This window comes from Haliotis cracherodii, unplaced genomic scaffold (assembly GCF_022045235.1).
Source record: "Haliotis cracherodii isolate W230 unplaced genomic scaffold, xgHalCrac1.p SCAF_23, whole genome shotgun sequence".
Classification (NCBI taxonomy): domain Eukaryota; kingdom Metazoa; phylum Mollusca; class Gastropoda; order Lepetellida; family Haliotidae; genus Haliotis; species Haliotis cracherodii.
This window is the reverse complement of record NW_027266279.1, coordinates 6,543,026-6,554,942: the sequence shown is the minus strand read 5'-3', so window position 1 is coordinate 6,554,942 and position 11,917 is coordinate 6,543,026. Positions and strand designations below refer to the sequence as shown.

Sequence of the window (11,917 nt, the reverse complement as noted above, 5' to 3'; positions counted from 1 at the left end):
ATAATATTTATATCATGCATTTTTACTCAGTGTCATGTTTTTAACAGTTTTGATCTTATTGAGCGCTTTGTCTGCAAACACATCCGCTTCGTGACTCACACGCTGCAACTATAATCATAGTCAATAACACTTAATAACTCGCTTATATCGTACAGTGAATTTCTACTACAGTAAACTACGGTTATAACGAACTCAAAGGGACCACTAACTTTAGTTTGTTATAACCATAGTTCGTTATAAGCATATATACAGCATAACTATAGCAAATAGTCGGGATAAAAAATCGGTTCGTTATATCCGTCAGTTCGTTATAAGCGTGTTCGTTATAAACGTACTTTACTGTAATGTATTTCGGTATGCCTCGTTTATATCATAAAACGGTACGCATTCACGGTTCGCCGCACGGACTCGTAATCCGCATACCCGCCACAACAGCAGAATCTCTCAATTTATGAGTTCGGCACTCCCGGGTCTATCTGAAATTCAGATTTGGCGTTCCCAGCCTATAATCGATACGATGACATGCATCGACAAAGTGATTACCCGTTCCCCCGATCCCGTTATGGGCGACTGAAGTTCATTCTAACCAGGCTCTTAATTGGGCGTTAACCGACTCTGATGTTTCTCATATGAAATATGCATACTTTGCACATCACCTTTGAGTGATTCTCCATTCGGTATAAAATGGAATCTATTTTGGTCCATTCTCCACCTGAACGCATCTCCATAGGCTGCCCCCCCCCCCCCCCCCCCCCACTGCAACTTGTAAGCTGAATCCAATTAGTTTTAGGACATCATCCATTAACAGGTGATCTCCATTCAATAAATATTTATAACCATTATATGGATCTATAACACTGGATCGAGGATGACGTTTGGGCTACAAGTATGGGTCTGTTGATTTACGATTTGAAATAGTCAGTGTTAACACATCGTGAGTACAAAATATATGTTTGCTGTTCAAATCGTTTCCCTACGAGAAACTTTAACCGGGTACATTAATAAGAGGGTACGTGCCACGCGGTCTTTCGCAGTAAAAATCGGGTTTGTCGTCGGGTTACTGCATGTACTAGTCCGGTCTTGTGTCGATTTAATTTAGTACTTACTTGCCCACTGAGATACAATGCCGCAGTCACACATTTCACTATGCCGAGCGCCAGGCAGGGTAACAACAAGTACTATTTTTCAATGTCTTTTGGTATGACGCGACCACGGGCTTGACCCACCGACCTTCCGCTACGCAGGCAGACGCTCTATCCACGAGACCACGGAGGCGGTCAACAACGTTGTACGTTTTGTGTACCTCTTTCGGTATGACGCGACCTCGGGCTCGACCCACCGACCTTCCGCTACGCAGGCAGACGCTCTATCCACGAGACAATGGATGTGGTCAACAACGTTGTACGTTTTGTGTGCCTCTTTTGGTATGACGCAACCTCGGGCTCGCCCCACCGACCTTCCCATATCCAGGTAGACGTATTTTGGTGTCCTTTGTCGACAGGCTGTATATCGTCTAAATTGGTATATTATTAATATATAAATAAGTGTTGCATTAGTCACGATATGGCTGAAATACTGCCGATGTGACTATAAATTTTAACTCACTCACTCTATCCACTACACTACGGAGGCGGTCCCATGCTATGCAGTGGTATAGACGCTGTGTCACGCACCTTGCGTGAAACCGAATCAGCGCGTGTTTATGAGCAGGTGAGCAGGGTAATCATGAAGATATACACTGTACAACCTGGGCTATCGGACAAAGTGCTGCCTGTAGGACTTGATTCAAATTTACTAAGACAGCGAATATTCCCGCCTTTGATGGTTCTGTATTTAGAGAGAAAAAACAATGCACTCAAATATTATTATATTCCGATACAATAAGAAACGATTTGATGTATATACTGCATATGAACATATGGCCATCAAACAGTGATCAACGGTTAAGAGGCGTGTATAAACATGCACCTGATTATTGAAACGACGCCGTGTTGTCTTTCAAGACTTGCTTTTATCATACAAGCATTGCACGTCAACAGAGAAAGGTATTGTGATGCACCGAACATACAGCACATCGCCATTAGTGCAAGTGCGTTGAGCGTTAAGACAACAATGCTTTGAGTCGTAACATTATGCAATCAATAGAAACGCCCGCGCTCTGGAAGTCGGGTCTCCACGAATATGACCGCAGTCTTGCAGTGCGAGCTGTTTACTTATAGCACTTTACTTAAGCACCTTGTTGGGCATCAAGCAAAGAGATTGATAGGTTGCATCGAGAGGGTAGGCTGCATCGAGAACTAGTTTCCATGTGTACTAAATACAAGGTGAGGAGAGGTGAAATGGGGTTTAACGTCGCGTCCAAGATTATTGCACTTATATAGCGACGTGCATGCACGTGTGTGTGTGTGTGTGTGTCTGGCTGCTTGTACTAGTCCGGACTGATGTCGTTTTATAGTGCTAGCTCACTGAGATACCATGCCGCAGTTTAACATGAATACCCCACTCAGACACAGTATACTGATTCCGAGCCGACCAGTCCTTGTTTTAGCCCCTTAATGCCGAGCGCCAGGCAGGGTAACAACAAGTACCACCTTTTAACGTCTTTTGGTGTGACGCGGTCGGGGATATACCAACTAGACCTGTGTATGCATTTGTGAATCTAGGAACACTACCAGTAACATCTGGACTGCTTAATGTGTGATGAGGATGTGCGATGACACCAGCTGCTTTGTACAGCTTTAGCTGATGCAAGGAACACACTTTATTAGCATCTATGGACAAAACATGTGTATCGACGACGGTACAGATGACGAAGTGAAAAATGTGACATTATCAGGTGGTTAAAAAGTTTAAAGAGGTCGGTATTGGAAACAAATCGAAAAAAACTTTTAAAGACCTTTATTTTTGGAAAGTTTCTTGAAATATCAGACTTTCCGCTGATGGAAATGCTGGAAGGAACACCCATTCCAAGTTCGTTCCAAGCTTCAAAATGTTGCTTTGTCTTCCAGTGTCGCATTGTGGACATATTGCAGTTTAATTACTCTCGCGTGTAGTTCGCTTCACATTTCGGAAACAATGATTTATGATAAAGATCCCTAAAACATAATGGATGAGGTAAAATGAGGTTTAACGTCGTGTTCAAGATTATTGCAGACAGATGACAACGTGCGTGTACGTGTGTGTGTGTGTGTGTGTGTGCGCGCGTGTGTGTGTGTGTGTTTCGTATTGGAATATTTGACTTATATAACGAATGATATTCATCCTCCACATAGCGCATGTTACCTGTCTTTCAAAACCTCTGGTCTCTGGGAGGAATATCGTATCCATATTATCCGTATTCCACATGTTAAGAATGTGAGGTACAGCGGAATCGAGCCATTGTCGATCTAAATTTATATTCCACAGTGAAGGTTGATTTAAAAAGAGCATAATGGTGCATCTTTGAGCTTCCAACAATTGAGTGCCAGTCCTGTTCATAAGCCGATTACAAACGTGTTACAAATTCAGAAATAAACAGTTTAGATAAATCGGCACTCCGACGCCCCCAAATATACCCAAAACCAAACAAAAGGAGCTTAATTTTATATGCCTAAAAACATTTACCATTGGCAGCTTCAAGATACAGCATATGACCTTTTATGGTAAAAAGATTGAGTCATATTTACAATCATGCATCAATATGAAATAGTGAGTGAGTGGATGAATGAGTGAGTTTGGTTTATCGCCGCTTTTAACAGTATTCCAGTTATATCACGGCGTGTCAGCTTAATGTGGGAGGAAAACCCGAAGTGATGCAGGTCTCAGACGTTTACCACTTCGGTGAAACCCACGAGCACGGGTATGGTGCTAACAACCCTAGAAACATAATCAGGGCGAGCCGGGATTCGAATCCACAATCATAGGTTTCTGGCGTGCCCAAGGGACGCAACTCTGCACAGCGAATCGCGGCGCCTTAGACGACTGGGTCACCCGTGCCCCCAATATGAAATACATTTCTTAAATACTGAGATATACAAAGGATATATTGTACATTCACCTCCGACACAGTGGTTTGACGTGGATGGCTTTACCTCCAAAACTGCCTACATTCAAATAGATGGACAGATTCAATTTCCTTGTGAATACCTAGCCCCAAATGTCAGCTCCTTATACAAAAATTGGGACAACTTCAGTGTCAAAAGTCTTAAAATACACATCATAATCACAAGGCTTCAAATTTCTCAGTGACTTTTAAACAGAGATAGTGATACATTTGACACATGTTTGCTCCAATTTAACTTGACACAAATATGACACACATTCCAAGGGTCAGTCACAATAATATTATTTTGCGTGTTTTGAGAAATTCCCGCCCTCTTTGAATACAGCATTGTTTGTTTTATCAAGATTGAGACTATTAACTCCTAAGGAGGTTAATACGCCTTTGGAGACCAATTACAGTGTCAGCAATAAGGGTTATGTCGTCTGCAAACAATAACAGAAAACGCTCTTTCAGCCCTGGGTGGAATTGGATTCCTTGGTACCGTTGTACAAAGCGATCTTGGCGCTGAGGTGATCGTAACTCCCATACCTTAACATAGACTTACGTCAGTCTTAGCTCTAAGGTTGTTTTGTAGAACGGCACCCTGGAGAATAACCAGATTCGATCTCCTAAATTATTTATGAACATATTAAATAAAATCGGCTCAGGATGCATCCCTGCCGAACACCTGGTAACATTCGAAACTCTCTGTAAAGTGATGGTTATATTTAATACAATAATATAAATATCTATAGATATATTTAACGGTATTATACATCTTTGGAGAAAGCCATTATAACTTAGTCCCATCGACAGAATCAAAAGCTTTTGTGAAATCCGAAAAAAGTGTATATATTGTACCCCTTCTCTTGGATACATAACGCTGAATTACTGATAAGAAAATGAAAATGTTATCCGTTGTAGAGTAGCCACTCCTAAAACCTGACTGTGATTCCACTAGTTTATCATATCCTTCACTCCAAAACTGCAATCTTGTATTAAAAATTGAAACATGTATCTCACTAAAAATCATAATTCCTCTGTAGTTTTCTGGTGTGTTGATGTCACCTTTCTTATGCAATGGGACAATTACTCCACGAGGCCAACCAGAGGGAAAATACGCCGAATCGAACATAACATTGAACAATAATGTCATGAATGGAACCAGGACATCCCGAACACCTCTAAACATTCCAGAAGTAGCTCCATCGCTGCCAGCCGATTTACCCAATTTTAGACCATAATAGGAATTGATTATCTCTTGTTGGAGGATAGGAGCATCAATAGATTGAGACAACTCATCAGAAATATGATTAACTGTATCTGCATCCTCAGCCTGGAAGAAAAATACTTAAACAAATGATCAACACTTAACACTTCAGTGATGACCAAAATAATTAACCATCATCAATATTATCCATAATGGCCTTGCGATTCTTGCTGACACACCTTTCTCTCACGAATAACGGCTGTGTATTGGTTTTTGCTTTTATATACTTATTTAAAGTACTCTGTTTTTATGTACTGTCTAAATCTCTCAGAACGATAACAACTGCATGAGACATAAGAGATTCGTTAACACACCCCGTGCGTCATCAATTTCACCAGAGGTAATAAGATCTTTACATTGGTCAAAGATAGCCAGCAAGCTGGCCGTGAGAAGACATACCGCAGTTATACCATGTCGCAGTTTAATATGATGGATACCCCACTCAGACACGGTGCACTGACTCCGAGCAGCAGTTTAACAAGATGGATACCCCTCTCAGACACGGTACACTGACTCCGAGCCGCAGTTTAACATGATGGATACCCCTCTCAGACACGGTACACTGACTCCGAGCCGCAGTTTAACATGATGGATACCCCACTCAGACACGGTACACTGACTCCGAGCCGCTGTTTAACAAGATGGATACCCCACTCAGACAAGGTACACTGACTCCGAGCCGCAGTTTAGCATGATGGATACCCCACTCAGACACGGTACACTGACTCCAAGCCGCAGTTTAACATGATAGATAACCCACTCAGACACGGTCCACTGACTCCGAGCCGCAGTTTAACATGATGGATACCTCACTCAGACAAGTTACACTGACTCCGAGCCGCAGTTTAACATGATGGATAACCCCACTCAGACACGGTACACTGACTCGGAGCCGCAGTTTAACATGATGGATACCTCACTTAGACAAGTTACACTGACTCCGAGCCGCAGTTTAACATGATGGATACCCCCACTCAGACACGGTACACTGACTCGGAGCCGCAGTTTAACAAGATGGATACCTCAGCCGACCAGTTCTTGTTTCAGCACCTTTATGCCTGGCGTCAGTTCGGGAAACAATAGTCACCATCTTTTTACGTCTGTTGATATGAAACAGGTTACCATGCATGGCTGGCTAAACCGCCGATTCGACGGATAGAGAAAAAATGCAGCCAAGCGTTTTTCGATCGAACGTATCAATTTCAGTAGGTATTCGACCGATCGGAGTGTACCGACCGTATCTTGGGAAAGCATTAACCGTGGGGCAGACGCTCTGTCCACGAGACCAAACACTGTAACTGGGCGATTGATTAATTGTTCTCGCCAAGTACCGCGTCAGTTTGTTTCAACAAGTTGATCCCCAAGCGTGTATGATGGGGTCTTTGTTCTTTGTAACCTTGTCAACTGATTTTTTTACAAGCTTTCAACCTTCATGGAACAAGAGCATATTTTACATATCATTGATGTATTACATAAAACAAATGACAAAGTGATATAACGGCATACAGGTAGAACTATTTCACGTTTACAGTATTTAATTTCAGACAGGTTTTTTTCAGTACTGTGCAGTGCGTCACTTGGGTATGCCAGAAACCTATGGTTCTGGTTCGAATCCCGGTTTCTTGATTTGTCAGCACCTTACCCGTGCTTGTGGGGTTTCACCAAAGTGTTACCTGTCTGAGACCTGCATCAGTTTGGGCTTCCTCCCACATCAATCTGACACGCCGTGATGTAACTGGAATAAACCCAACTCACTCACTACACTAACGTATGCAGCCAGTCAATACACCCATTCCATTAATGGACATTATTTAACAGTTGGTTCTCGCAATACTATGGGGTTTCTATTAATATGTCACTCCTACACATTATATAATGTTTTAAGCTCGCTGGGAGAACATTTTATCAAGCGGTGGTCCACCATGCAGTAGAGTCCCTCGGACATTCCTCTGACGTATGCAGCCAGCCGTCCAACACCACTGAACGTCAACACCAGCACATCACACGTCATCAGAGCGTGTTGATCGTAAATCACCTTCTCAAGCCCTTCGCAACCAAGTACGTTTGGATTATCACCTACATGGTATACGGACCCTCCGTTATCTATGATTTGACGGGGGAATAATGTTTGAGCCTTATTTCGGACATATTCCGAATCGGATGTGACGTACACCTTGTACCTCATTATGTCATCATATTGTCTGAGAAAGTCCCATATTAAGTCAACGTCATTTAATGTGGTTGACCGGTGGCCTAATTCCGATACCCTTATTTGGGCACATATTAGCTGATAATCAGAATTTGGCCTCGCTTTGGAAATGAAATCTGTTAATTTCCTATTCAGACTCGGAGAAAGTTGAAATAATTCTTTGTAAGCTTTTGCAAACACTTGGTCTCTCGTCATGTCATTCATCCAGGACAAAGGGCCGTCCATGTAGCGTGGGTTCATCTTAAGCGAATCTACATAATCAAGGTTTGTTATGAAATATGTTACATCATGTCTTAACCATTTGTCGAAGTCAACTGATTTTGCACGAAACACAAGGTTGCGGTTGTTGTATTGATTGTGGAAGCCTTTCGACGTTGTATGCCCAAGTTGCGCCACTTCGTCTATGCTCGAATACCAGTCTACCATGTTTGGTACGATGTATGACGTCAGATTACATGGTGGTGACGTCATTTCGATTCCGAATTTCCGATTTGTCGCGAGTGATATAAAATACGTCATCAAAATTCCAATAATACGGTCTGACCAGCCGCCGCAAAGTCCAAATCTGCCGCCACAGTTGTAGATGATGTAACGACTGCGTGGGTGTTTTGACGTCAACGACGTCGTCTTGACTTCAGTGGCAGAATCGATGTCGATAACCCTGGTCAGTAGGTACAGCGATAATGCTACTGGTAGGAACATCAACAACTTGACAACTTTCATCTGAAATAGAATTGTGAGATATATTCATAAATGATTCAATACGACTGATTCAGTGGATGGAACGTATCTTCTATTTTGTTTAATAGACAGTTGATAAAACTTCTTTGAGAGTGTTTAGGTGCAAGTGAGGAAATTGATATTGAACTTCGCATTTGCAATATTTATGGCAACAAGAACAAAGCATCAATTCATGTCACGGAGAAAGACATATTGTTATATATCATATCAGACTTCGTTTTCAACTTAAATTAAAATCACAACAATAAATATATTTACATAATACAATTTCACTCTGATCATGCACTTCAAACCCGGTGTCAAATATAACATCCTAAAAGGAACAAGAAAAAACAAGTTCAATGTTTACTGACATTTAGTGTGCTCTGTCAAACACGTTTAGGGTCGAAATACGTGAAATGAGCTATCGCATGAGCCTAAACACATGTACAGCTGAACACAACATCCTTAAAATCTATACATGTTTACGACAAAACCCATTTCATTGTGTATTATCCACATAATCTGACCATGATTGAAGAAAGTGCATATCATTGAGCATTAAGTCAAATATGGATAAGTTGTATAATGTATAATATTAAAGTTAGATATGCAAATCAAATACACAGGCACTTGCATAACACATCCACCAGGAATTACAACGGTACAATATTAACATAATGATGTACAAATAAACCAAGCTAAGATCATGGTGACTTGAAAAATTGACAATTGTGTTTGTTTGTTTGCTTGTTTGTTGTTAACCGCCGCACTCAGCAATATTCCAGCCATATGACGGCGGTCTGTAAATAATGGAGTCTGGACCCACACTGTTGGGATCGATGACATGCATTTACCAAGTCAGCGAGCCTGACCACCCGAACCCGTTAGTCGCCTTTTACGACAAGCATGGTCGCCTTTTACCGACAATATTGACGTCAGCACAATGTCAGACACCCCAGTTGTCAGACTGGTCAACAAGAAAGGGCTGTGCTGGATTACCTTTTGTTGCAATGGATCAGTCCAGATATGTCGATAAGAATCTAAATTAACACATCGTCTGTTCATATCTCAAATCATTTCAATTATTTTCCAATTCATATCAAAATGATTAAATATCACACTTAAAAATGCCATGTTTTAAATTGATGTTATTCATGTTTAGCACAATCGAATATATGTTTAAAAATAAATAAATATAAAGCCGAGTCTTATTAATTATTTTAATTAAATTACGTATTTTCAGCCAGCTGCTGGACAAGTAGGAAAGCACCACATAACCAAATTCAATCACCTGGTAACCGAATGGTTAAACAATTAAGGTAATAATCTAATTGATAGGAAATTGGGAAGACTGAAGGATCAGCTTGCCCATTGACGTAAGACCCTACTCGAGATATTAGGTTAGAGTGAGTGAGGACAATGTGCTATTTCCAAAGCAGACATAATTTATGAATAACATCTTTATTTTACTGCCATAGCGACGTTTCGGAATAGATACTTTCATACCGATGTCAAGCAAGGATCTATTCTGAAATGTCTCTATTACAGTAAAATAAAGAAGTTTCTGTTCCTAAAGTGTGTCTCCTTTGTCATCCGTTAACGGCGTGGGGAAGGAAGATAAAAACCCTGAACACTTTAACTGTTAAACACAATCCTAAACATGTCTGGACCCTAAACAGGTCAGACTTATGTGACAAGGAACGACTTAGGATTTTTTTATTTTACAGTGAAGGACTGCGGAACACACCATCTAAGAGGAATTCATGTAAGTTGTTCAGAATAATTATTCAACTGAGAAAATGAACTTCTGAATCATTCGGACCGGTGATTAAAGTTGTTGAAACACCACCGACCCTTATCATCAGGAATGTAAGGAAACACCGACCCTTATCACCAGTAATGTGGGGAAACACCGACCCTTATACACAGGAATGTTGTTGAAACACCATCGACCCTTTTCATCAGGAATGTGAGGAAACACCGACCCTTATCATCAGGAATGTGGGGAAACAACACCGACCCTTATACACAGGAATGTTGTTGCAACACCACCGACCCTTATCATCAGGAATGTAAGGAAACACCGACCCTTAACACCAGTAATGTGGGGAAACACCGACCCTTATACACAGGAATGTTGTTGAAACACCATCGACCCTTATCATCAGGAATGTGGGGAAACACCGATCCTTATACACAGGAATGTTGCTGCAACACCATCGACCCTTATCATCAGGAATGTGGGGAAACAACACCGATCCTTATCACCAGGAATGTGGGGAAACACCGACCCTTATCATCAGGAATGTGGGGAAACACCGACCCTTATACACAGGAATGTAAGGAAACACCATCGACCCTTATCATCAGGAATGTGGGGAAACAACACCGACCCTTACCACCAGTAATGTGGGGAAACACCGATCCTTATCATCAGGAATGTGGGGAAACACCGATCCTTATCACCAGGAATGTGGGGAAACACCGACCCTTATCATCAGAGATGTAAGGAAACACCTACCCTTATCACCAGGAATGTGGGGAAACACCGACCCTTATCATCAGGAATGTAAGGAAACACCTACCCTTATCACCAGGAATGTGGGGAAACACTGACCCTTATAAACAGGAATGTAAGGAAACATCGACCCTTATCACCAGGAATGTGGGGAAACACCGACCCTTATCATCAGGGATGTAAGGAAACACCTACCCTTATCACCAAGAATGTGGGGAAACACCGACCCTTATCATCAGGACTGTGAGGAAACAACACCGACCCTTATCATCAGGACTGTGAGGAAACAACACCAACCCTTATCATCAGGAATGTGGGGAAACACCGACCCTTATCAACAGGAATGTGGGGAAACAACACTCATAATCATGTTGGGGAAACACCGCCGACCCTTATACACAGGGTCGTGGGGAAACACAGCCGAAATTGATACCTGAGAATTAATCGTAATCGTACATGGTGCGACGTGTGTGTGTGTGTGTGCGTGCGTGTGTGTGTGTGTGCGTGCGTGCGTGCGCGCATGTTAACCCACTGAGATACCATGCCGCAGTTTAACATGGGTATCCTACTCAGACACAGTATCGACCACCACGGAGGCGGTCTACATTCAAAATCCACACTATAAATTGTACGCTTGTGACTTAACACTCCTCTAAAAGGCTTAAGCCTCGCCGATACATACATGTAATTCGCGACTGATAAAGAATTTAAATTAATGTCAACCAACGGTACCTTGCATCTACTGGAGTGGAGCACCATCGCAGACCAGTGGGTATTCTTCATCCACAGTGTCAGTGTGTAGACTGTAACTGCAAGTGTAAAATGGGATCAACCACCATCAAAGGCAAAAGCTATATAGACAATATCGACGTGTATACGTTTGAAGCTCACATCGATTATAGAACATACTACACTACCTACACCGACTTCAGTTGTTCAAGTATGATGATGTATCACTCTAACTTAATGATATAATGCTCGATTAGGGCGTCGCACTAGTCAACCGCTCCGGAGGGTGGTTATTGCTGAGCTCGCAAGAGAATATTGGATTTTTAACAGGTTCTCATTAATTTCTTTCTGGTGTCATAGTAACGTCACAGAACAACAGAATAAATTATTTGAATTCACGTGTCATCAGTTCCCCAAGCTCGTTATACTTCGTATAATTGCAATTGG

At 41.8% G+C, this 11,917-nt stretch overlaps 1 protein-coding gene across 1 annotated transcript; it reads right to left on the bottom strand.

Moving 5' to 3' along the window:
* Positions 1-7,152: 7,152 nt before the first annotated feature.
* LOC139471693 (uncharacterized) lies at positions 7,153-11,524 on the bottom strand. The gene is made up of 2 exons (XM_071254156.1): positions 11,474-11,524; positions 7,153-8,223 (listed from the first exon to the last, which is right to left on the bottom strand). Exons 1-2 carry the CDS (start codon positions 11,522-11,524, stop codon positions 7,153-7,155), a joined length of 1,122 nt encoding a protein of 373 aa, XP_071110257.1.
* Positions 11,525-11,917: the final 393 nt, after the last annotated feature.

Bases quoted from the DNA above. Each gene is read 5' to 3' on its own strand.
- LOC139471693 (XM_071254156.1), bottom strand. From the start codon at position 11,524: ATGAAGAATACCCACTGGTCTGCGATGGTGCTCCACTCCAGTAGATGC. The intron at 8,224-11,473 runs GTACCGTTGGTT...ATTCTATTTCAG, and splicing joins TCCACTCCAGTAGATGCAAG to ATGAAAGTTGTCAAGTTGTT.